This window comes from Artemia franciscana, chromosome 2, assembly GCF_032884065.1.
Source record: "Artemia franciscana chromosome 2, ASM3288406v1, whole genome shotgun sequence".
Lineage (NCBI taxonomy): Eukaryota > Metazoa > Arthropoda > Branchiopoda > Anostraca > Artemiidae > Artemia > Artemia franciscana.
In genome coordinates this window covers 60,781,850-60,809,429 of record NC_088864.1, presented here as the reverse complement: position 1 = coordinate 60,809,429, position 27,580 = coordinate 60,781,850, and the positions used below count along the sequence as shown (strand labels likewise).

The 27,580-nt window shown below is 34.9% G+C and overlaps 1 protein-coding gene across 3 annotated transcripts; it reads left to right on the top strand.

Annotated features, from left to right (window-relative positions):
- Window positions 1-1,899: 1,899 nt before the first annotated feature.
- LOC136043873 (uncharacterized) lies at window positions 1,900-27,580 on the top strand. 3 transcript variants are annotated; one of them, XM_065728841.1, is made up of 4 exons: window positions 1,907-2,055; window positions 18,010-18,694; window positions 21,413-21,514; window positions 25,810-27,580. In XM_065728841.1, the coding sequence occupies exons 2-4, from the start codon at window positions 18,041-18,043 to the stop codon at window positions 26,977-26,979; spliced, it is 1,926 nt and encodes a 641-aa protein (XP_065584913.1). In that variant the 5' UTR covers window positions 1,907-2,055; window positions 18,010-18,040; the 3' UTR covers window positions 26,980-27,580. The 3 variants fall into 3 exon arrangements, with proteins under 3 accessions (XP_065584915.1, XP_065584913.1, XP_065584914.1); XM_065728842.1 differs by lacking the exon at window positions 1,907-2,055 and adding an exon at window positions 5,505-5,636; XM_065728843.1 differs by lacking the exon at window positions 21,413-21,514 and having other exon boundaries at window positions 1,900-2,055.

Below are 27,580 nucleotides of genomic sequence, written 5' to 3'. Positions count from 1 at the left end.
AGTTGTCTCGTCTGAAGTACCGTCCAGGGGTATATTCTTACCTTTTTTTTATAATTCAATTTAAATAATATTGAGTCAAACTCTAAATCGGAATCAAGGAAATTTAGAATTAATTGAACTCCTTACTCAGAATAAATAAGCAATGGTTTAAGCAAAGAATAAACAAAAAAAGTTCATCAAATCCTGTTAACAACAAAATTTTGGACATCATGTCGAATAAAAGAATCATCTGTTAAAGCTATTAGCAATGATTTTCAAAAATGGCAAGTGAGCCCAGGGGTCACATGTTTGCAAAGTCCTGGAAATCCGAATTCCAAGGTTGTTCTTTGAGGGGGGGGCGGCTGTTGCTAATTAACAGATGGCAAATCTCAAGCACTCTTAATGGGGGGAGAAAATCCATATCCGAATTGTCAAGGGGCTAAAATTTTCCTCCACATTATTGGGGGGAGGCGGGCTGCTCCCCTTAAACGACGCCCCCGCTAATTGAGTGACAATAGTACTTAGGTAGCCCTGTTCGCGGCTCAGAGCTTCCAGGGTGGCAGCTACTGCGATCTTCCATCCGAGAGAGCCAGCTTTGCAATGAATTATTAGTTCGCAGAAGGCTTTGGGTGCATCGTATGTAAGCATTCCATAAAATAGAAAATGAGGAGGGATGATCAATTTTGCTCTTAGATGACAAATATAGGTGTCCTAAAACAAGTCTGTTAACTCGATAAAGATCATTGACAAACTCCTCCTGGAAATCTGCAAAACTTTGCTACTAGGAAGAAATGGTATCCTCCGAACCTGTAAAGAAAGCTCAGGGTCACCTCTGTATCACTGCTGGAGCCCAAGACCCTGGACTTTTCCGCAAACGCTCTGGCACAGATGGAAAAGCAATGTTTCGTCTTAATTGTAGGAAATGCCAACTTGAAGCCATTAATTGATGCAGCTTTTTAAATCTACTTTTACTAGCTGGGAGAAAGGACGGGCTCTATATCTCTGATCTCTTTTAAGGGACGGATATATGTGGCCTGGGATTCATTGGGCAGAAGGGTGAAAAGGCAACGAATGGTGCTGCTATCCTGAAGAGCTTGGATGGTGTAGAGCTGCTAAAATACATGGAGGTTATTTTAAAGGTCCCTTCTGAGACCATTGGTCGGACCTCCAGAGGACATCCAGGTTTCTCCGGGTTCCTAAAATGAAAAATCTTCAAGAATCTTTTACACAGCTGTAAGAAATCAGGAATCTATTCCTGATGCCAAGTTTTTGGAGATAGTCAGGTTTCCAGGGGGAGGGATATTCATGTCGTCAATGGTGTCCATGACGATTAGTTTTGGAAATCTCGCGTAAAAAGCATCGTTTTTGTACTGCTATCGCTTGCCTACTGATCTACTTAAATTGGAACCCAAAATGCTACGTGTGTCTAGCCCTTTATTTCTGATGTTATTTATGTCTCATCTAACCATTTACGGTTCTAAGACTCCAAGGACAAGTAATCGGATAATAAATCTTTGTGTGTTCGAACATACTACGACTAAGTTTTAATTAAAAGACTCATAGTAGGTATATTTTGATATTTACGGTCTATCTACAGAAACAAGAATTACATAAAAATTATAATTTTGGTTTGAAAATGTGCCTTATTAGCAAATCTATTGGGACAAAGGAAGCACGCGCATAAAATCTGTGTGCATAACCAAGCTTCGCATTTGATGCTAAATGATCAACTATTTTCTTAACGGTTCCTATGCTGTTGTCAAAGAAAGGATTAGTGGTTTAATGCAGATAAGGAGGATGGAAGTGTAATTAAAGATACTCACCCTTGTGGTCTTCACTTCGAATATAGTTCAGGAAAAGGTTATTTGGCAAGGACAATAGCAACATTCTCGTTAAAAAATACTAGATGGCATCCAAAATATCTTAATTCAATTTTATAAACATGCTCTTTCTAAAAGAACCTAAACTCTTGAAAGAATCCATGAAAAGATGTTAGTTAGTAGCCTAGCTGTGTTGAAAAATTCCAAAATGATTTGTTCAACCTCGCAAGTTTTTGAATAGAAAATGCTGCAAGAGGTAAATTTGAACAGGCCAATTGTACTAGACCATGATTCCAGGAAAAGACTAAATGATTTTTGTAGGCCTAGTTATTTGATAAATAATTGCTTCGGTGGTGTTAATTTTTTTTTAATATTTATTAAACCATAAGTCAAAGAAACGAATGATGATGAAGATTACCACCTCTCTCAGCAGGGGAGGATAGGCATAAGGGTAAATTTTGGGTAAATATTGAACAGTTATAGGCTATAATCAACCTACAAGTCAAATGAACATACCACTAGAGGCTATTTTTTATGCTCTCTCTGAATATAATAAGTGCTTCTCTTGCAAATTCAGTGATCAGCCTTTTCTGGGTCTGGAAAATGATATTTTTTCTGTAAAGAGTTAAAAAATTGATTTCATATGTACTATTTCACTATAAAATCCATTTTGTTGGTAAATGTGTGACAGTTCATATAATTGATTTACCAATAAAGTGAATATACCATTTGATGCCATTTTTTTGTTCTCTATGAATATAATAATTGCTTCTACTGTAAATTCAAATGTAAGCACTTTTTAACCTAACCTAAACTAATCTTGTAATAAATAATTTGGTAAAATTCTAGTTAATTGACTTCTTGCTATCTCAGAAAGGGTTAGCTTAGGAAAATGAAACTTTCAGGGATGAATCTACAGACTAAAGTATGTCCCAGGAAGGTATTTTGAAGCAACTACCTCCATTCTTTTCCCTCTAGAGGGCCCTGACCTTTGATGACCTTTAAAAATATGTGTGCTATAAAAGTGAAACCTTGCAAAATAGATCTTCTGCTTAATTGAAGTGCAACAAAATTGTTTTCAGCTCCATAACTTTGCTTAATTCCATTTTATAAGGTTTTAAAGATATGCAAATACATTTACTAAATTTTGAAAAAAAGGGTTTAGGTTAGGAAAATGAAACTTTCAGGGATGAATCTAGAGACTAAAGTATGTCCTGGGAAGGTATTTTGATGCAACTACCTCCACTCCTTTTCCCTCTAGAGGGCGCTGACTTCTAATGACCTTTAAAAATATGTGTGCTATAAAAGTGAAACCTTGCAAAATAGATCTTCTGCTTAATTGAAGCACAGCAAAATTGTTTTCAGCTTCATAACTTCGCTCAATTCCATTTTATAAGGTTTTAAAGATATGTAAATACATTTACTAAATTGTGAAAAAAAAAACATTGATATGGCTCAAAAATCTACTCAAATAACAGGAATTGCATTCTCAGAATTGAAAGATGAGAAAAAGCAACTAGTAACTGAAAATTAAGGTAAAATGTTGTTTTGTCAAAATTTCAATAGGTATAGACCTGTCATGTAGGCAAATTTCAGGGCCCTCTAGAGGGAGAAGGAGTGGAAGTGGGTACTTTAAAGTACCTTCCCAGGACATATTTTAGCCTGTAGACCCATGCCTGAAAGTTTCATTTTCCTAACCTAAACCCTTTCCAAGATAGCAAGAAGTCAATTAACTAGAGTTTTACCAATAATTTTAGCACTGAGAAAATGTAGCATTAATTTTTTTGAAAACAACTAAAAAAAAATGTTACTGAGAAAATGTGTTATTATTTTGTGGAACATGAGCAATAACTCATACTCTCATTGAAAATTTGTCATTTTTAAGATCTCAAAAAGTGCTTAATTTGAATTTGTGGTAGAAGCAATTATTATATTCATAAAGAACATAAAAAAGGCATCAAGTGGTATGTTCACTTTGTTGATAAGTCAGTTGTATTAACTGTCATAATTTTTTAAAAATTTGTCATTTTCAATAGCTCAGAAAGTGCTTAAATTTGAATTTATGGTAGTGGTGATTATTATATTTGTAAAGAACATAAAAAAGGCATTGAATGGTATATTCACTTTAATTAGTAAGTCAGTTGTATGAGCCATCATAATTTTACCCATTTTTTAAAATTATATAATCCACAATCATTGATTTGTCATAATTGAGTTGGATGACAAAATTCAGAATGATTTCTCAGTCCCTCAGCTGTAGACAATCAAGGTGTGTGTCCTGAAAATTGGATCATTTGCCCCTCTTCTATTTGGGTTGGGTTGATAAAACCCAACTTTAATTTATTCTTCTTTTCTCAGGATAAGTTCATAGGCTTCTTCTCAATTATGGCTGTATGAGATGTTGCCTTAATATGTAGTTTCTCTTGCCATAAAAATTACATTACTATTATGGTAAATGGCCTTGCTGTAAGCACTGCTTATTAATATTCAAAATATAGATGAATATGTAAAGATGTAAATCAGCTAATAAGGTGATAATATGAGTTAACATCATATTAGGGTTTATCCAATTCAATAAGGTCAGCATATTTTGACCTACTATATATTGTGTTGTAGATTTAGATCTATTATCTGTTTAAAAGCATGTATGAAGAAATCTTTTTTTGAAGATTAGGTTAAACTTTTTACTTCAGTCAGTGGGTTTGAGTTCAGTCTTAGTTTGATTTTCAAATTGAAGAAATTCACTTGTTTTCTTTCCAGTATTTTACAATTCCATGCTATGTGCTCAGGGGTTTCTTCTGTGTTCTTACAGTATCTGTAAAATGGGCTATTGGCAACTTTTCCATTTGGCCAGTTTATTTTGTATGAACAATAGTGGTGGTTGAGGTTAGCTGTATTTGTACACAGGTGATGAAACCAGACTGATTGTATCCTGGTCGGAAAGGGGGACAGATTTTGTGGTTTTAATTTAGGTAATGTTTTTAGTTGTAATCTAGTTGTATCCCTTATAATTAGAGGTTGCACCAGTTCCATTTGGCTTTTTGCTTCTTTCTTTGCTAACTTTTCCATTTTCTTCTATACCTAGATGACTAGGTGTATATTGGAATTTAATAACACAGCCTAATCTTCCAAGAATGTTTAGGTTTTTTTTGGTTTCATGTAGGTCTATGTCCAGTATTTCAAAATTAGTGTATCTTAGGATATTGAGAGCAGATTTAGGTTAAGAGAATATTACTATATGTTTATTGCTCTGGTTCAGTTTAATTAATGCCCAAATTGATTGCAGCTACTTCAGCTGTTAGTATGCTGGTCCTTGTTCTCAATTTTTCCACCTGCCATGTTTCTTCTATTGGATTTAATATTTTTCAACATTTATGTGAAATTATTGTTTTTAAGCAGCCTAACAGAATCAGAAGGAAACTTGGTGGAATTGTTTTGATTTTTTTGTTCAACTTAATCTTGACAAATTAATGTTTGTGAATTATATAACTTTGACAAAATGGATTTGTAATGAAATAGTAAGTTTGAAACAAAAGTTTTAACCCATTTTTATATCCTATAAAGATGCAAGGAAATTAAAATGAACCAATTGGATAACCAAGACAAACCAAAGCAGCTAAAGCAAAGGGCATTAAAAAAAATGTCTAAGTGATCATATTTGCAAATGAAAAACAAAGTAACATATGGTTAGAAGACAATCAGCAGTGAGAAGCACAGCAAAACAAAAGCAGAGAACAAAGAAGTATTCTATTAGAAGAACAACGCCATCACAATGTTTGATGCCAACAAGCCTTGGCACAAAACCCAGTAAAAATCTACAAAGATGCTATAAACTGTGTAAGTGTTAATTACAGGTCATTGAGACAGTCACATTATTTCATCAAAATCCTGGGGGGGGCAAAGTTGCAGAAGATTTTTCCAGTCAAGTGATAATGAACAGTTTTATTTCAGGAATAAAAACATAATCAAAACAAAGAGATTTTTCACTAATTGACCAAGGCAAAGTGATGCTTCTTCAAATTTGCAAATTTGTGCACTGCATGATTAACGTCAAGCCTCTTTGCTTTTTTGGGTTGGGTACCAATGACCAAAAGTTCACTTAGCTGGTCATCTCACATAGACATGCAAAGATATGTTTTTAGCTGTTTTACACAAAAAGAATCTTTCATTTGATGCAGTTGACACAGGAAGCAATTAAATTAGGTCAAATGCATTAAGGACCAAGCTGAATGTTTCCAGATTCTTCATGAGAAGTGATCAAGCATGCAATATGTTCTGTGGTCCAAGCTGTGTGAGGTATGTCTTTCCAAAATTTAATTGTGACATCAAAGTTAGCTCGTCACATTTCTGAGATGGTCACTCATTCTGAAGCACGTGAAACAATCTTGGATCAAGGAACTCAATAGACTTGGAGTTGAAGGCTTAAAGTGACTGCAATAGAGAGTTGTTGAGATCAAGCCAACAGTTCAGCTTGAAGACCAGTCAGTCAATAACAAAGTAGAGAAAATCCACTTTAAAGTCAATAAATGGTTCATAAGTCCTGCCATTCCTGGCGCATTTCTGTTTCCGGGAGTCAACAATGGAATCAACATAAGAGATGGCTAAACTTTTGTTCAAAGAAACAGAGTGTCTTGGTTGCTGAACTTCAATGTCCAGTCTCTGATACTTCTCTTTAACAGATGATACAACTGTATCCCAGTTGTTATATGGCCTCATCAGCTGCAGATGATCCTTGAGAGATATCAACAGGACATCTTCTTCTGAATATACAAAGGATCAGAATGTAGTTGTTTTGAGGTATAACCAATTAGACCAAGTAATATTTCCCTTCTCTCATCTGCTGTTCTTTCACTTGATGTGACCTGCAAAGTATCCATGATTGCTGTCAGTCTTAAGGCAATTTTCTGTACAGAAATATACTAATAAGACAACCTTGTTTCTACAAGCCGCTCTAGTTCTAATGGTTTTTCACCATGTTCTTCCTGGACCTTGACAAATAGTTTGTGACATGGCCTGCTTCTTGACTGGAATACATAGAGGGCCTGACAAGTTGAGAAAAAGTCCCTGACACTAGGACAGTCAGTAATGAACTGAACTAGTAACTTGTTCAGGCAATGGTCACAACAACGAATGTTCCTTGCTTGTGGTGTAAATTCCTTTAGAAAAGCTTGAACTCCATTGCAGGCTCCACTCATGACACTGGCTCCATCAAATCAATGGGCTTCACAGTTCTCCCATGCTAGATCATGCTTCTCCATTAAAACCCAAATGGTCGAAGCAAGGCTGCTTGCATTAAGCTTTTGAAAGTGAACACAGCCAAGTGGCTCTTCACACACATCCCCATTAAGATAAATAAATCTGACTATAAGGCTCAGTTTTTGGCTCAGTCTGGTCTATTTTCGATGGATAGTATAACAAATTATTATGAAAGAAAACTAATCTGTTTCTTTGGATTTTTGAATTATTCAGGCCGTTCTTATTTGGATGAGATTTTTGAAGACGCTAAATTCTGGGTGAAGGATGGGCAAACATCAAGCTGGGGGGGAGTGGGGTCTGCAAGGCAGTTGCCCCCTGCCCCATAGCAATTATGCCTCTAAATTGGGACCCTTCAATGTTGTACGTATTTATGGAGGAGCCCTCTGTTTTCCCAAAGAAAGAGTAGCAAACAAAATTGATTCATTTGGAGATAAGCATTTGCATTGTTGAATTGTATTACCACCTCCACAATTTCCGAATGAATTGTTTATCTTTTTTTAGGATGTCATAAATCATAAGGGGCTAAATCAGCAAGATCAGTTGAATTAAGAAACTTTCACATGAATTCAATTCTTCCTTACTGTTAATGCATCAAAAAATCCTTTATTTCATAGGATCAGTTTTCTGGGGTGTAATTTGGCATGAGATCATAGATACCGAAAGAACTTCTTTCCCAGCTTTTCCCCAGTCATTTATATTTTTGCTTTAATTGTGTTGTTATATAATTCAATTACAACCAGAAATGGTTCAATGACTATACCCTCTGAAACACGTAAATTAGAGATTAGCCTTAATTATCATTTTATTCTTCAGTTTCAAACCATAGGGTACCAAATCAGCAATTTTAGTTGAATTAAAATATTCTGTCATAAATCCAAGTCTTCCTTGCTGTTTATCCTTTACAGATGCTAAAAATAATATGTTCTATATTCCATTGTTATTTTAGGAGTATCTATGTAATTCCATAGCTATTGTGTTATTCTTTATCTTTAGGTCACATTTTCGTTTTTAATTCAATTTGATTTTTGTCATTTCTTGTTCCATGCCTTTTTCCTTGGCTATTTAGAGTTCCCTGATAGACCTGCCTCATGGGAAATTCCCTCTCTACTGAACATTATCCTTGGGCAATTCCCCAGTAACATTCTCTCCATATGTAAAATTATGCAGCCAAAGTTAAATAAAGACAGATAAAAAAAAAATTAGTACCTGAATTCAGGAAATTACTGCCAGAAAATTTCTTCCCCACTGAAAATTCTTCCTGTGGGAATCCCCTCCTCCTGCATAACATTTATAAAATTTATCTAAGGGGTCATGGAGAGCTAATTTAACTAAGCAAGCAATTAGGCTTACATATCAAACATAGTAAAGGACAAACCAAAGGGAGCTAGGCAACTGAATTAGTCAAATACGACATCATACTCAAGGAAAAAGTATTCCAACAAAGGAAAAGTTGAATGCCTTTTCCCTTTGATATTAAAAAAACTAACAAATTTCTTCTATAATTCACTGGCTATATATGATGAGATATGATATAACATACATAGTCCTACTAGGATGCACTGGAATAATATGTAAAAGATACCAAAGAATGTGATGTTTTGAAAAATAAATGGAGAGTCCCAAAGAATGGGATGTTTTGAAAAAAGTGATATTATAATGTGTGTAAAACTTGCATTTTTTATTTGTCTTGTGTATTCGTCTTGTATGTCTTTTTTTTGTACTTTTATTTATTCTGTCTCTTTTTTTGATTTTGACTGGTAATAATGATTTTGACTAGCTGAGTCCCGGCAGCTTTGCTGCCAGGCCCCAGCACGGCACACGGCGGGTTTCTATATATGGATTCTCATTGTCCCTTGTGTTCTATTGCAGTTTTTTCAAAGATATTTGATTATTAAAGAAAGTCCAATTTCTAACAATGATATCTACTAAACTTCATAGTTTTGGTTTTCTTTTTTAAGGTTTTTGAATTCTTGTAATCCCTTGTTTTTTAATTTTAATTTTTTTTGTTTTTTCTTTTTTTTAGTTTTTTTTTAGTTTTTACTTTTTAGTTTTTTTTTGTTTACCTTTTTTAGTTTTTTTTTACAGTTTTTTCTTCTTTCTTTATTTTATTTTTCGTCTTTATTTTTTAGTTTTTTCTGGAACATGCCCCAGCAACACATGTGCAAGGTGCTAATTTTTAACTGTATAAAACTTGCGGATATACAACTGGCAATTCCTCTGATATACTCTGGTAATTCCTCGACACGCATTCTTTTTTTACTTTCTCTTTCAGCCGCAGGCCAGGTTTCACGTTGCTCTTGTAATACATCACCCTCGGAAGGCCCTGTCGAGATTGTTGCCTCTATTGCGTTTTCCATTGTTTTTTTTTACACTAAGTCGCGTGCCGCTGCAAAGCTTTGGTGGGTTAATATTTCGCAACAGTATTATTGGTACGCCGGAAGATCCTCTGGAGATCCAGGGAATTTATAAATTCTGTTGGATAGTTAACCGCTTCATTTGATTCCAGAACTGTGTCGACTGGCTTGTAAATGACTGCCTGGTCTTGAATCTTGGTCAGAATAATATTGTTGATTTCGTGGACGTCTTTGTTTGTGGCTGCCAGAATCGCTCGTTCACTTAGCCATTTATGATTTTTGTAATTGGTTAGAATATTCGGAAATATCTTTTCAACCAAATCGTTTTTTGACGTCACTAAATTACAGAATTCAGGAGGTAGTTGTATACGTCCTGAAATTGAGTCAACTGGGAGCGTTCCGTTTCAAATTGCCAGCAATTTATCTGTTCTGAGTTCTGAGTTCTTTATTTAACAATAAAATCCATAAACAAAAAAAAATGCTTCAAGACAATCTCCCCCATAAGGCTCCATGGCCGGGAAAGAACAAGGGAGAAAAAAATACCAACAAAAAAAAATATATAAACAAAATCCAAAAAACAAAATTGAGTCGCCCGCCTTAATAATCTCCAAAAATGACAAGCTAGGCAGGGGGTAGCACATGATTTCACCAACTCAATTAAATATCCAGCTCAATCCAGAGACATCAACTCCAAGGGAAACCGGAATATAAAATAAAGAGAAAAAAAACAAACAAACAAAATTATTTACTAGCTAGAAAATCTCTAACATAATTTTTGAACATACTAAACGAGTGGCAGCTTCGTACGAACTCTGGGAACGTGTTTCAGATCCTGTTGCAAGCTGTCAAAGGGTTGAAGTCAGACCTCACTGACGGTGTGTGAAGAACCGGTAAATTGTTGGAAGTGCGGAGATGATAAGTCGATTGATCAGAAACAAAAGATATATTATTACATAGAACAGCAGGAAGATGGCCGTGCAACTGTAAAAAAATGAAAGAAGAACAAGAAAGAAAATAGAGAGATTTCAAATCAAGCAATGGTTTAAGTGAAAATCGGTTAGTTTCCTGAATAAGAGTCCTTGCTTTATCATAAAGTTTTGAAAGTGGCTTCAGAGACGAGGGAAAAGTTGACATCCAAATAACAGAACAATAAGAAACATAAGACTGAACTAGGCTGCAGAACAAGAATCTAAGAATCGACCCTGGAAATATATATTTGAGCTTTCTAAGGATTCCGAGACTCCTGGAGACTTTCATTTTAATCAGGTCAATATGATGCTGGAACGAAAGATTTTCGTCAAGCAAGAAGCCTAGGAATCGAACATAACGATCCTTAGGTCTACTTAGAGAACCTCTTGATACATTTTTTTCATTTAAATCAGGGCAAACCTTTGAGACTCTGGAGAAAATGAGAAAACATGACTTCGACATTTAAGGCAAGATTATTTACATCAAACCACTGGATAACTCTTTCAAAAAGGGCTATCATCCTTGAACGAAGATCAGACTCAGTTCCACCAGCTGTGCCAAGAGTACTGTCATCAGCAAAAGCAATAAGTGTATCTGGTAAGGACAAACTCTTGTCACAGCTAGTGACGGATACTGGTTGACAAAGACGACAGCAAATGGTAGGTTTTAAATTTTTAACCGCATTAATAAGGTCATTGACGTAGATTAAAAAGAGTATCAGTCCAATGACAGATCCTCGTGGAACGTCAAACTCTATTCCAGAAGGATTAGAAAAGTCCGGATGAACCGAGATGACTCGACCAGATAAATATGATAGAAACCATGAATAAGCATTCCCTCTTATACCAATATGGGACATTTTCAAAAGAAGAATCTTGTGTGTTATTGAGTCAAATGCTTTTCGAACATCAAGAAAAAGAGCAGCATGTATCAAACCAGAGTCAAGAGCTGAATTTAAATAATTCAAGAGAGTTGCACATGCATGCTCAGTTGAGTGTTTTGCCCTAAAACCAAACTGAAAATCATGAAAAAAGTATTTAGAATTAAGAAAATCAAGAAGTCGAGAAAGTATAGCTTTTTCAAAAATTTTACTAAACATTGATAAAAGAGATATTGGACGGTAATTTGCAGGATCATTCCTTGATCCACCCTTATAAAGGATGATAACACGAGCACGCTTTAGAGCACTTGGGAAGACACCATTTTCAAAAGAAAGATTGACAAGTCTCGTGAGGGCACACACAATGACAGGAAGAATGAACTTGACAACCTTAGTCGGAATACAGTCTGGGCCAGAGGATGAAGAACCCCTCAAACAATTGACAATTCTGGCTATTTCAGCTTCAGAGACAGATTCCAATGCCATTGATTTAGGACAAGGCGGTCCTAGATAAGACCTAAAATCAGGTAGAGAAGAAGAAGGACTTACAGAAGAGGCTGTAGTTTTGCCGATATTAGCAAAATAGGAAGTAAACGCATCTTGAACTTTTAGCTCACCCTCTACATTTTTCCCGTCAATTACAACACTTGAAGGGACAGAAGGAGGCAGAAAAGATGGCCTGATAACAGAATTGATTACTTGCCATGTCTTCCTAATGTCTTTACCGCACGCAGAGAATTTTCTATGATAAAATAGCGATTTAGCCCTTCGGCAAAGCAAATTGTAAACTCTTCTATAAGCTTTGAAAAATTGAAGCCGAGAATCACGCGAAAATGGCTTAGAGCACCTGTAAGCCTTCCAAAGATAATTTTTCTTCCTCCAACTTTTAAGGAGTCCAGGGGTCATCCAAGGATTCAAAGGGGTTGTTCTTTTCGATGCTGGATTCAACTGGGGTGCATCACTTGTATCAAAGATAACTTCTTTCAATGAATCATAAAACGAATTAAACAAAGAATCTATGTCAGATCCATTTTCAGAAATACTCCACGAACGACCTGCCAACCGTGACCTAAGAATATGCAAGCCCTGATCATTAAATTTTAAAGAGGAAAAACCTGCTTCTTGGCTCCTCCTTGGCAACGAATCGGAAAAATCATACATGGAAAAAACAGGAAAATGGTCTGAGATATCACTCATCAATATAGAATTTCGCACCAAGGTCAAAGATGAAAAAATATTATCAAGCAAAGAAGCAGTATTGTTAGTTATGCGAGTTGGAATGCATGCAGAAGGTAGTGTTCCACAAGCGAGCATTGTCTAAAGAAAATCCAAGGACGAGGATGACCTCCGGTCACACAAATTAAGGTTGAAGTCGCCTATAATTACAAGTTCACATGAATGAAGTTGGATTATTTCCAAGACCTCATCAAGAATCTGAAGGAAAGAGGGAACAGACCCACTAGGAGACCCGTATATATTACCAACTATCAAAGTTTTAGCTTGGGTTTTAATCTCAATAAATATGGATTCAAAAATTCCTTCTTCATTTCTTGACAGGTCATGTCTAACAGAGTACGGAAGATATTCCGAAACATAAACAGCAAGGCCACCTTTAGCCATCCTACTTCGATTCAAATATTCCATCTTATACCCAGGGAGATGCAATAAAGATTCATTTTTCGAATCAAGGAAAGTCTCACAAAGACCAATAAAGTCAGGGTGGCCACTACGCACAATTTTTTTCAACTCATCAAACGAAGAGCAAAGACCCTGAACATTAAGCTGAAGTATAGAGAATCGATCATCTCGTTTGGATGCTCGATCTAAATCCGATACGTATTTACTACTAACTGAAAAATGGGGATTTGATGGTGATTTGCTAGACTAGCCAACTGAATTATTTATCAAACTAAGAACATCAATTGGGTTATTTTGAATATGAAATAGTCGCTCACCCAAGGAGGAGATGTCACCCAAACTAGAGTCAGACAAATTAAAAAAAAACATACAAACTATGATCCATCATGTGCCACTCACCACCCAGCTTGGCATCTTCATAACAATGACATGTGGACAGCAACTAGGCAAACAGAACGATGAACTCATTTTTTGAGAAAAAAGAAACTGAAACAGAAAAAATAAAGGCCAAAAACAGAAAACCTGAATAAGAGAAAAACTTGTATACAAAATGAAAAACAACAAAAACATAACTAAATCTCCCAATCCAGGAGAAAAATTTATAGATCATAACTTACGAAAAAAAAATAACAACTAACAAACATCAAACAAATCACTAAAAAAATGAACAAATCACACATATTACTCATCATCTCCGACTATCACGGCGGGGGAGGGAACCACCGAGGTCGCATTACTAGATAGTTTAAAGGGGTCAAAACATGAGTCCTCAATTCGCAACCAAGTCTTACTCTTTGAAGACTTTTTCGCTTCAATCCATACACTAATTCCTTTCGTTATTACTCGGGTTTCAGCAACTCTTGTTGAAGTGTCAGATGATGTACGCAGATTATAGCCGAAAGATAGCAGTTCTTTTCTACGACGTACCAATTCACGCGGGAGGTCAGAAGTGATACTTTTTCCAGATCCTTTCAGCTTACCATAATTTTTCATAATAGCGTCTTTATCTGCTAAATTAGCCAAAGTGACGAAAACTGGCCCGGCTTTTAGTGTAGTCCTAGACGTTGCCCTAGTATTAGAGCCTGATGGTTTCTTTCCATCCAAACGATAGCAATTGACGAAGGGCATTGAATTTGCGTTACTGACTCCTATTTCAGTGAGAAACTCACGAGTAGCATTTTCCGAGTTACCACCTTGAACAGCTGGTATACCGTGAAGTAGAATATTCTGTCTTTTTGAAACAAGTTCAACTTGAAGACAAGACTTTTTTTAGATTTACTACTTCGGTTTTGAGAACCGTATTTTCTTCTTTAAGTTCCAAATTCTCATTTCGCAAAGCCTCAATCCCCTTTTCCAGGCTAAGAATCTTCGTCATAAGCTCAGTGTGTTTATGATCAAAGTGCGTGAGAGACATCATAAAATTATTCAATAATCTCCCCTAGATTGGTTAATAACCAAATCAAAAATCCATTAAACAGAGACTTACTGGCAAGTGTTCAGCAGAGTGATCGTATTGCAATCGGGCACGCATGTTTATAGTTAATTTTAATGTCTTTACGTGTACCCATGAATTCGAATTTTTAAGGCAAGTATTCATTTCGTCTGCTGGTGTCGATCTAGGAATAGCAGGTAATATTTGCCTGAAATCTTCCGCAAGCAATATTAATGTGCTGCCAAAGGGTTTGGAAATGTCCTCGCAAATATTGCAGTGATCGGTCAAGAGCCTCGAGTGATTTTTTGTGTGCCATTGGGCACTCGTCCCAAACAATAAGTTTGCATTGCTGCAATACTTTACCCATCCCAGATGATTTGGAAATGTTGCACATGGGAGTTTGTGTAGACTGCATATTCAGAGGCAGTTTCAAAGCGGAATGAGCCGTTCTTTCACCAAGCAGCAACGTTGTGGCTATTCCTGACGATGCAAGGGCCAATGCTATGTCATTTTTGGATCGAATTGACGACATAAATTGGAAATTCCTAATCTGGCCCTTTCTCTTTGAGCCGCAAGCCTGGTTTTGCGTTGCTCTGGTGTTTCCTCCTGCTGTTCCCTTTTTGGTGACATTGTAGGATAATTATACACGCATTGCTTTTGTAATACAGCAACACGCCTTCTTTTTTTACTATCTCTATCAGCCGCAAGCCTGGTTTCGCGTTGCGAACATAACGTTATTTATAGATTTTTATCTCTTTTCAGCTTTTTCCTTTTCTTAGATTTTTTAGTTTTTTTGATGTCATATTGAATATGACGTCATGTTTAGTTCTTTTTTAGTTTTTTCTTTTTTTTAGTTTTTCTTTTTTTGCTTTTTCTTTTTTTAGTTTTTTTCTTTGTTTAGTTTTTTTTTTAAGTTTTTTTAATTTTTACTTTTTTCTTTTTTAGTTTGTTTCTTTTTTAGTTTTTTTTCTTTTCTTTTAGTTTTTTATAGTTTTTTCTTTTTTTTTAGTTTTTTTTTAGTTTTTTACCTAATTTAGATTTTTTATTTTTTTCTTCTTTTTCTTTTTTAGTTTTTTCTTTTTTTCTTTTTAGTTTTTGGCCTTTTTAATTTTTTCTTTTTCAGTTTTTTTTTGTTTTCTTCTTTTTCTTTAGTTTTTGTCTTTTTTTAGCTTTTCTTTTTTTTAGTTTTTTTCTTTTTTAGTTTTTCCTTTTTTATTTTTTTTTATTTTTTTAGTTTTTTCTTTTTAGTTTTTTTTTTGGAAATGAAAATCACACTATCAGATTCAGCGTATCAGAAAACCCTACTGTAGAGGTTTCAAGCTCCTATCTGCAAAATGTGGAATTTTGTATTTTTTCGCCAGAAGAAAAGGTCACGGATGCGTGTTTGTTTGTTTTTATTTTCAGGGATGATCAATCACCCCATTGCTCCTTGAATATCTTGAGAGGTCTCATTCGAACGGAAATTAAAATTTCTAGTTCCCTTTTTAAGCGACCAAAAAGATTGGAGGGCAGCTATGCCCGCTCCCCTGCCCCCCTTTTTCCCAAAATAGTCTGATCAAAATTTTGAAATATTCATTTTATTCATCATAGTGGAAAGGCCCAATAACTATGCCTTTGAATATAATGTGTCCCCCCTCCACAGCCCCAGGGGAGAGGTCTTTGAGTTATAAAATTTACTTATTGTTTATTCATTAATTTGTTATTGAGAAGTATGTATACATTTTCCGATGGGGGTGGAACAAATTTTCTTCTGGGATTTTTTCCATGGGGGAATTTTCCGGGGGGGTGAACTTGTCAGAAAAAATTATACAGTGGGGGAATTTGCCAGAATTCCTATAAACGATTCTTTTTATATGTCTTGCTTTCTCTTTTCCGTCTCAATTTTACGAGTAATAGTCCAGGTAGATTTTCACCTTGGTTGAATTGTCTAGAAGATATTTCCATGGGGAGGAGGATTTCTCCGTGGAGGTGAGGCTAGATTTCCTGGCATTATTGAAAAAATGATCGAAAATTAAGTAAAAAACCAAGTTTTTCAACTGAAAGAAAGGCGCAACATTAAAACTTAAACGAACAAAAATTATTAATCTATGGCGTTTTAATCTATGGGTAGCCAAATCTAAGTGTAAGGAGACGTTTGCCTACTGAACTTTGCAAGAAAACAAATATTAATGTCTTTTAATTGACTCTAGGTAACAACTTTACCAGTTAATTGACTTTGGACAACAACAGTACCGGATCCTTGATTCTAGACAACACGGTACAAGGTGTAGTGTCCCAACAGATTAAAGGTACAATACGCAACTTACAACCACAATAAATACGCATGCTTACATCAATTCAAACCAATTAAAATTCCAGCAATGACCAGATGCCAAAGATATTTCAGGGTAACTGGCGCACTGGAAACTGGTGCTCGCGTGTCAGTGGTGTTAGCTTATATTCAATATGCCTATCCACGTATCTTGTTTCAAAACAGGGATGTGGGCATTTCTTAATTTCATATTTCAACCTATATATCCTGTAGCTTGGTTATTTTCAAAACTTCTTATCTTAGTCAAATTACGCCTGTTTATTTATTTTAATAAAATCAAATTCTTGCTAGAATTGTCAGCTTACCACAAAAGTCCATACTAACTAAAGGCCCATGTAAAGGGAGGTCCAGCTTTTCTGCTGGTTCTAGATATTTTTTTTTCCTTTTATTTAAATAATAAACAAAAATATAAACTATTACAGATACGCTAGGGAAAAATTTAAATTTTCCTAATGCGTAGCCATTAACTACATAAACATTGTTCCTGTTATGGGGAACAAGCTTCTTTGATTTAAACATGGACACGTCCTACTGGACTCGTTTATTGGACACGTCCTTTCATAACTAGATTGACACGTTCTTTCATGAATAATATAGCTTTTTTCCCTTTCACAATATACCTTTTGTTTATATTTTATGTCAGCAACTATCGCTATACACGTTGAAAATTTCGTTTAAAAGTATCATTTCTTAGGATCCTTTCCAAAACCAAAATTTTTATTATGTAAATTTCATTTGAACCGAAGCTCCATCTGTCATTAAACATATATATTTTAAATCAGTGTCAAAAGAGGAACTATTTTACTATTCAGAGAAGAAATGAGAAATTTTGAAAACTAAAGCCACTACAGGCTAACTATTCCCTAAACCCAGTAAATTCAAATTTTCCAATTCGTCATTTTGGACAAAAAAAAGGAATGGGAAAACACTAGGGACGTATAACTCTGAGAAGAAACCGTTCTTTTAACCTCTAATGCTGGGAATTAGGGTTGACACCATAAAGCGCAATTATTTTCGAATTTGGAGTGTTTCTTTTTTCATGTAAATAAATATTAAAATAAATAAATAAAATTAATTATTAATAATTATAAAAATAATTAATAATGATATAATATAAAAAATATTAAGAATATAATATATTAATAATAAAAAATTAATAATTAATAAATAAAAAAATAAATAAATAATAAAAATAAATAAAATTATTTATATTTTTATATAAAGACGACGTGTTGCACTTAACTTGCTGTTCTAAAAATATGTCAAAAGAAGTCCCAAAACTTTTCTCCACTAGAGAAACCCTACTTGTTAGTACAATTTTTTTTTATTTTGATTGAAATAGTTGTATATAAATTTTAATTTTCTTTTAGTGTTTGACCCATCCTGGATATACCTTTTAAAATGGATGAAAAAACCTTTTGTCTAAAATGGAGTAACTACACTGATGTACTTAGAACATATTTTGCTGCTCTTTTGAATTTTGAATATCTCACAGATGTGACGCTCTCCTGTGATAACCAAAGTTTGAAATGCCACAGAATAGTTTTGTCGGCATCCAGCCCCTACTTCCACAATTTACTTGTTAGCAATTCACAATCGCACCTTATAATCGTTTTGAAAGATGTTAAATTTTGCGACTTACAAGCTTTGATGAAGTTCATATACACTGGAGAAGTGATGGTTTCACAAGCCCAGTTGCGCTCTTTAATCAAACTTGGAGATACTTTAAAAGTTACTGGACTTTGTGATACTGGTGAACCATTAGATGTGATTAAAGAGACTAACTGCCCTTCAGAAGCAGTGGATGTATCTAAGCAACTTGTGAAGAGAAGAAGGATTGATACAGACCCAGAAAATAGTGTCTTGGGTGAGAATTTATTACAGTGCACTGAATCTTCTGTTTCAATTGACGCAAGTGGAGCCCTGTCAAGTGATATAAATGAGGTTGAGCCTAACTTCTTACCATTTCAGTCAAAAGATTATCAGTTCAGCTCAGCAGTTCACTCCAGCTCCTCAACAGTTCAGCAGAAAGATTTCAATGAAACAAATCCTGTCGTAAGTAATTTTTTTTTAAGAGACATGACCGGTCATAATATAAAGTAATGTCTGCATTAAAATAAAAAATCTGCGGGTGTGGGTGTTGAAGGTTTTTCTAGTTAAAACAGAGACAGAAGATAATTAAAAATCTAATAAACAACTGTAGGCTATTTTTTTTTCAGCAGGAGAATTTTTATGGACGAAACGTGGAAACCTTTTGCATGCCCATGTAGGGGCCCGACAGTAGGAGAGGGCTACAAATTCCTTCCTTCTTTTTCTTATCGAGACTGTTTAGTTGTCAAAGGAAGTTAAGTCTCTGAATTCAATCTTTTGTAAAATACTGTGTCTCCATGGTTATATGAGTAGACCTAAATAATGAGACACTTTTTGCCAGATATTTCTTTTATTTCAAAATTTTTTAGCACAGACTTCGCAATTCTATTCAGCATTTTCTGGTTGGAGAATAATCATATAATAAATTGTTATAATTAATAAATTAATAATAATAATATAATTAACAATAATAAATGATATGATATAAATAAACGTAAATAAGTAACAAAATATGTAATGTAAATTTAATAAGTATAATAAATGAAAATTTTCTCTTTACTACACTTTTTTGACTAAGAGTTAAGGTCTTTATTTTTTTTTACCTAGTATATAATTTACTTTAAATGCCTGAAATTGGTAGAAGTTACAAGTAGGCAGGCACGTACGCAGAAATTTTTTTCGGGGGGGGGGGACCAAAACTTTCGAAACAGCAGATACAAAGTAGCCCTTTTTTATTTAGTAACTAAATAAATTCAAAAAGCACGTATATCGGAAAATACAGATTAACTTTAATCTGCAGTATTGTAGCGGATGGGGGGAAGAAGACTGAAGCCTCAAAAGTACGTTTTAGGCTCAGGTTATGTTCATAGCGATTTAGAACCAGAGATTAATCTATTATATCCCAATGAAAGGGACATTTTAGGGTTAACAGTGCAATATGGGTGCTGTGGGGCGGTAGTTCTTCTATTGCGAAAACGTCGATTTTAATGAAAAATGATAGTTTCCAAAATTGATCCATTAAAAGTTGTACTTTATCCTGAAAATGGGGTATAAACGCCCTAATATCAAGGATAATTTTATTTTGTTGTGGAAATCAAACTCTCTTTAGGAAAAAAAAACAACAAAAACAGTACAATCGCTAATTACTTCAAAGAGGGTAAAATGTTAGGCAGAAAATGGGTTAATAATTGGGCAGTGACTTGACCGGATAATTGCATGCTGTAAAATCCCAGAAAAGGCTTGACACATGTATCTAGATTCTTAATAAACGTCCTACTTTTGCCAGAAATCCCAAGAAACCATGGGGAATTTAAACATTTCACAAAATTTTGGGAGGGGGCGGGCCCGAAGGCCCCCCCCCTGCGTACGTGCCAGCAAGTAGGCTTTTAAATTATCAAAATTTTGGGCTTTTTTTTATCCAGGAGACTAAATCTTGGTATTGACTAGATAAACGTAGAATGTACACAAATAGAGATTCGTAATGTAACCAAGTCATAAGTTACTAATAAGGACTGGATACAAACGAGGGTATCTATAAGGGGAATGGATATCTTGACTACTTTTCAGTCTAAACTGCGGTCATTTTATTTATGCATAATTAAGCACGGCGCCTAGTTATGGACACCAACCGTTCCTCACCAACACCGCTCTTAAGTCTACGGTCTATTTACATTATTTCTTGTGCTTCTTTTGTTTTTCATCAGCTTCACGGCAATCTTCCAAAATTTCTTCGGGAAACTCCTATATTTATTTCTGATTCAGCTCCATATAGCCTTCGTTCTTCATGTAATATCTGCATTTCACCTACCCCTACTATTTGATCAGATCACAATCCCCTCATTGCTTGTCAATAGATCTTGAATTCACTACCTTCTTCAGTGCAGAGATGCCACTCGTTTGGGACCTTTAAAAGGATTCTTAAGGATCATTTAGTAAACAATCAAAAAGAATAGCATTTTTTTCCCTTTTCCTTTTCCTCTGAGGTGTTGATATCCCCTGAGTGTTTGTTCATGGTGTATGGTTGTTTTCTCTCCGCTTTGACTCCGAGGCCTCAGGTATGTTCTCTTTTTCGTCTTGTATGTTATTTGGCTATTGTTCTCTTTTTTTGGTTGTTGCTTATATTGTATTCTTTTTGTATCCCCCTTGTATCCCTGGCCAGGGAGCCTTTCGAGGGGGAATAAGAGTATTGTATTTCCATTTTGTATTTATTGGTCAATAAAACTCGGAACTTTGATCCAACCTTAGAAAGGTAGAACTGTGTATCAGTTAGAAACCTCTTTTCAGACCTTTAGTCTTCATTAAAAAGTATTAGGATACAAAAACATAAGAATCTTTTTTTTTGGGTGGGGCATGGTATTTTATTAAATATTCGAATTCTTACTTTAAAATCAGCATAATATAATCTTTCACTTTGTTGTTTTTTGATTATTGATTTTTCATTTTTGACTTTATCTTGGTCATGTCAAATGCTCTACTTCCTTCTTTTAATTTTGATTACTAGAGTGAAAGTTTTATCATAATGGGTGGGAGGCTAATGCAAAAATGGAAAGTTCTTTATTTGTTTGAATTATAGTAGCTAGGAGCTCTGTCTGCTTTTTATTGTCAAAAGTTTCTTTTCTTTACGGAGCTCTATTTGTTTGGTTTTTGCTGTATTCTTATATTGCAATAAAATTATTGTTTTAGTTCATTAAGAATGAAGTTTTAGAAAATGTCTCTGAAGAAGTTGCTGTCGAGTCTGTCGTGATTGATGAAAAAATCCGAGATCAGGAATGCACTTATCAAAGCGTAAGTCGAAATAGATTCGTTTTCCTTTATTTTTCCGTTGGATGTTGTCAGTGTTGCAAAAAGCAAAATTATTCGTAAGAATCGCGTCTTGTTGTTAGTTTGCTTTTCTTTCTTTTTTTTGCCCAATGACACAACTTATACGTATATGGTACTTATCTGTAATTCAAGTAGATAAGTTTATTAGTTGTTTAATATGTATGATGAATAAAGATTTGGTCCATATAGTTGTGTATCTGCTATATGATGCAAATATTGTGCAAACACCAGATTTATTTTCTATTTCTAAGCTAGATTTTGTCAGTGATAGAATCAGTAAAATTGCTCTTAATGTACCAGTGACATGAAAATAAAACCTTTTTCTCTGGACCCCTCTTTCATGCCTGAAAATTTATATTTTCTCAGATTTTGCTTTTGGTTGTTTCCTATTGAGTTTTCAATGCAGTACTACATTATGATCAGTGTTGCCACGCTAAAGCCGTCCCAGCCGAGTGGTTGGCACGGTAAACTTGGCATACTTCGTCTGTTAGGATAAGGGTTTTGGTCCTGGTGTCGTTGGTTATTCGGTTTGGAACGGAGGTCAGTGGTGTAACTCAAGCTCTGACAGAGTCGACCCAGTTCTAAATGGTCACCTGGAGAAATCTGGGGAAGGTGAACAGGAAGGGTGTACAAAGGCACAAGACGGCTTGCTCCCCTCTCCCATTGCACTTCCTGGCTGAAGGACCATGAAACGGATGTCACCACCGCCATTAGGAACTGTTAAGTTCAGTGGTGTTTTCTAGGAAGTTCATTAGTTGATGGAATAAAAAGTTTAAGGGTTCTTAGGGCATTATTTTGTAAAATCTGTATTAGTTTAATAAGCTTTTAAATGTAGATTTATATACTAGAGAACAATAATTGATATTAGTTTGAATCAGAGCAAAATAAATACTTTGTGAGTAGGGTAAATAAACATTCAATCTTCGCATTAAACCAACATACCTTGAAATCTTTAAGCGTAGATTTTGAATGTGTCTTTTAAAAGATAAGCTATCGTCAATCACAAGTCCAAGGTACTTTATCGTTTTCACCCGAGATATTGATAATAGATACTTTGAAGAAGTAACTTAGGTAATACGAGGGCAGATATTTGACTTTCTGCCGTAAACTATGAAATTAGTTTTTGATAGGTTCAGAGCAATAAAATTTGATGAACACCAAACAAGAACATTAGAAAATGCAATATCCAGTTTTGCCTCCCAACTCCTCGTCACTCCTCTCAAAAATTGAAATTACCGTATCATCAGCAAAATGTGTGTTGAGACACGGGATTGTAAAAGCGCGGTGAATATCATTTATATAAATTAAAAAAGCAGAGGACCTAGAGCCCTGAGGTACCCCAACCTTCGAAGACTGAGGTACAGGCCAAGAGAGGAAATTGCCTCCATCTAATTGTTGCTTTCTCTTATCAAGATAAGATTTAACTAAATCCAACGCCGGTCCGCACACACCACTATTATCCAATTTATAAAAAAGAATACCATGGGATATTGTATCGAATACTTTTTTTAAATCTAAATATATTGTTGCTGGAATTTCACCTCTGTCTAAGCATTCATGAATATATTGGATGAGAGCAACGATAGCGTGTTCAGTATTGTGTCCAGGCCGGAAAGAATTTGTGAAGAAATTAGACGATTTAAGAAAGTCATAAAACCTCTTATAAATTGCCTTCTCAAATATTTTAGAAAATGCTGACGAAATAGAAATAGGGTGGTAATTATAGGGCGGTCACCTTTATGAAGCTGAATTATCCTCGCTTCTTTAAAAGCAGATGGGAAAACTCCAGTTTTAAATGAAAGATTAATTATATGCTGTAATGGTAATATTACTGCAGACAATATTTCTTTAACAATTATAGAACTGGACCCTTCAATTCCCGCTGAATTACCTGGATTTAGATCACACACTATTTTTGTTATTTCAGACTGAGAAATAGGCCCGAGAAAAATTGAATTAGTTTGAGGAGATGGAAGGTATGAAGAAAAATGTTTATTACTACGTAAATCAAACTGTTTCATTACTGATGAAACAATTTTCTCTCCTATATTAGCAAAATAAGTATTCAAAATATCAGCCACTTTCTCCGATTTATTAGTAGTCGATCCATCTTCTAAACTAATAACTTCAGGAAACTTAAACTTCCCTTCTTTTTTAATAAAATAATCAAATAAAGACCACGTTTTGCGAGGAGAATTTTGAGCTTCTTCGAAAGACTCATTATAATACCTATGTTTCGACAATCGTATCAGTGTGGTTAATTTATTTTTGAAAATTCGAAAATTTTTAATATTATATAATCAGTTCGATTCTTTGACTGCTTTTTAAATAACTAATTTTTTTCTTAACTGATGTCAAAATTCCAGACGTTATCCATGGCCTTATAGGAAATTTTCTCTGCAAATTTTATTCGTAACAAATGGGCAACTAGAATCATGGCAGCAATTGAAATTTCTTAGAAAAGTATCAGTTGCCATATCTTTCGCCATATCAGTCGCCATATCCTCCGTGGATATTACATCCTGTCAATCCAACAGTCCAAGGCTTTCAGTCAGGTGGTTAATGTTATTTTTATTTATTAACCGTACTTGACGTTCCTTACTTACCGTGGGTATTTTATAAATAAAAGCTAAATCTGAAATATTGAATATTGAAATATCCGGAAAGGATAACATCTTTACTTTGAAAATGAGGTTGATGCAAAAAAATCATGAAGTTTAGAGAGGAAAGACTTGACTGGAGAAGAAGGCGGTCGGTATCCTACGCAAAAAAAGTATATTTTTTTTTCCAAGACTAATTTCAGTCACCATTACTTCAAAAAGCATTTCTTCGTGAGAACCTTCATTTGCAAGGCGTCGAAAAGAGATATCTTCTTTAACTAATACTGCTAAACCACCTTGGTGCCTAGTCAATCGGTTTTTAAAAATAATTTGATATCCAGGAAAAACAACCTGAGGAGTCAGGTCGGTAAGAAAACTCTCACAGAATCTAACGACATGACAAGATGGTTTATGAACTACATCGACAAGATCATCCTGTGAAGTAAAAAAAAACCCTACAATTTAAAAATCCTGTTCTCACAACAACGGTACTTTGAAGATGAGAAACTTCGGAAGGTACTTTATGTTTACAATTTGGAAAATTAATTAGCCTACTATCATTTATCTCATTTTCTACAAATTTATCATGGCTCTGGAATATGGAAAAATCAAAAGGATTAGACTCAAGGTATCTCAGTCTATCCCCAATACAATTATCATCCAGTATACAAAATCAGAATTATGATCCGAACCAGCAGTAACTTTCCCAAAATGAACACCGTCGGAGACATAGAATAGATTCATAATAAGCTTCAGAGGGACAAAAAATCGCACAAGAAAAAATAGGATTTTATAAACAGAGAAACATTACTTGTTGTAAAGTAATAAAAATAATCTCACTAAACGAAATGTCATTATTAATCACCGTAACTAGTCAATCTTAACTTAGTGTGAAGACGGACACTTTTTACGTTCGCAAAAGTTGTGTCATGATTTTTCACTTTTTCCAGGAGGGTTCGTTTGGACAAATATCAGAGTCCATTCCCCTCTATGATATTTATAGAAGGATAGAATCTTAAATAAAAGTTATCTGTTTGCTGGAAAATATGACGCCTGTAAAACTAATAAGGAGTTTGACTTGAGACACTTCTTAGGTAATAATCTAAGCTTTTTAGTTAAGTGTCTATTTGATATTGCTTTCTGTTAAAAATTAAATTGTTATTCAGAACTTGTTTTAGCTTAGAAGACTTTGAATGGGCCACGATAAAATTCCTTTTCGTTCTTAAAATTGACTAATAAATTAAAAGGAAGAAAACGAGCTTAATCCAAACTCAAACATGAGTGGTGTTGAAATGTTTAATCGAAGAGTCGAATAAGGTTTTTTTTTAGGAATATGAACTGCAATCCTTAGAACTTGTAAATAATCTGGCTGACTATACCAAACAACCATTACTGTCCAACTATCTTATTTAACATTTATTGTGTTAAACATTTTTGACAATAGAGTTTGTTGTGGGCATTCCTGAAAAAGAGAATTGAAAATTTTGTATAGAATTATTTAGATTAATTGAGGTCAGTTATTTTTTACATTTTGTTTGTACTCCTAAAAATTAAAGATTTTCTTCCTATGTATGAGAAATTTCTTTTGAAAAAGCGAAAACTTAATAAGCATCATCACACATATATCTATCATATTTATGAATGGTTCTTCTTTCCCAGGAACATATTCGAGTTGAAAATTCACCGAAAGTTATTGAGCCAGCGATGACAGATGACCAATTTCAAGAGGTCTATCGTCTAAGTAGAACAACTTTCCAAATTTTGAAAGACATGTTAATCCAGGAAAAAGTGTGCAAGGAGATGTTCCCAAGTGAAACACTTATAGACAACGAACGTCCAGAACATCCAGTTCCTTTTGAAAAGGCACTATTGATGACACTTTGGTACCTTGGGTCGGCTATATCAATTGGTAAAATTGCATTGACTTTTGAGGTAGCAGAATCCACCGTTTCCAGATGCATTAAAAAACTTTGTCGTGTTATAGATTCGTTAGGCTACAAATTTGTTGTTTGGCCGACTAGTGCTGAAGATATTGCCAAAACTGAACAAGACTTTGTGGATTGCTGCGGCATCAAAAGGGTAATTGGTGCTGTTAATTGTTGCCATATTCGGATCAATTGCAATCACAGCCAGCATCAGGAGTCATATACAAACAAAAATGGTTATACGAGTACCATATTACAGGGAATCTGTAATGCGAACAAAATGTTCACTTCTTTCTTTTCAGGATTACAAGGCTCTAATAGTAATGCTACGGTTTTCCTGAGAAGTAGGGTTGGACAGAAAATCATCTTGAATCAGACAGAATTGGTACCAAGTGGGAAGCACATACTGGCAGACTCAACGTACCCCCTTACAAAGGAACTGCTAAAGCCCTTTGAAAACAAGGAATCTTTAACTGAAATGCAGAAAAGATACAATGTTAACCATTTTTCTGGAAGAATATGTATTGAAAAGGCTTTTTCATTGCTCAAAGGTAGATGGAGGAGACTTCTTTGCGTTGACTGTGATCCGTCTTTTGTTTCTCGTTTGATAGCCAGTTGTTGTATACTTCACAATATATGCATAGCAAATAAAGACAAGTTCCAACCGCAGTATGTGGAAGACCTGGATTCAAGTCCCCTTGCTATCGTGGAACCTGAAGCTCATAATGTCATAGATAAACTGCCTGACAAATCAGAAACGGATCTGTTAGCTACTACCACAGCTAAAAGGGATGGAATAGCTGCTAGTTTGTGGACTATTGTTACTCCTAAGGAACTTCGAGGTACTCCTAAGATACCAAATACTTCGGTGTATAATTCGATGTATTTTCACCCATGCTCATAGACTTCAAAGCTTCATCATAATCGCTTTCGCAAACAAACAATTCCCTGCGCCAACTGTTCTACAGTCTTATGTCAAAAGATGCCAAGTAATTTTGTCAGTGTTTGTTAAATAGAGTGAGTGCCTTTTTTTGGATAGATTTCTTTTTTAATCCCCTTGATGATCAGTTGAGTGGTCTAAGTTGGGTAAACATCCTCGCCCGAAGGCTTAAGGAGCTGTATTTAATATTTGCTTTCCAGTCGTATAGTACTGTATAAGTAATTTGCAAACTTTCTCGCCTCCCCTGATATTAAACACACGTACTCCAAATTGAAAATCTGGTAAAATCTTTGTTGAGGAGTTACGGCGTTTGACTCCCCTGAACTTTTTGTCTGACTCTTAAAAAATATTATAAAAATCCATATAAACGAATATGTGATGTGTTTTTAATTTTTTTATTGTACCCCCCCCCCCAACAAAAATCCTGGATGCTCCCTTGGATATAATTTACAGCTGAAAATGTTACTTCTTCAAAATGTTAAAAAGGCTACTCCTTTCGACCGTTTTCAGTATTTTGTGTTGTACTTTTTTATTATTTTGAAATAAACGAAAGCTGATGTCTTGA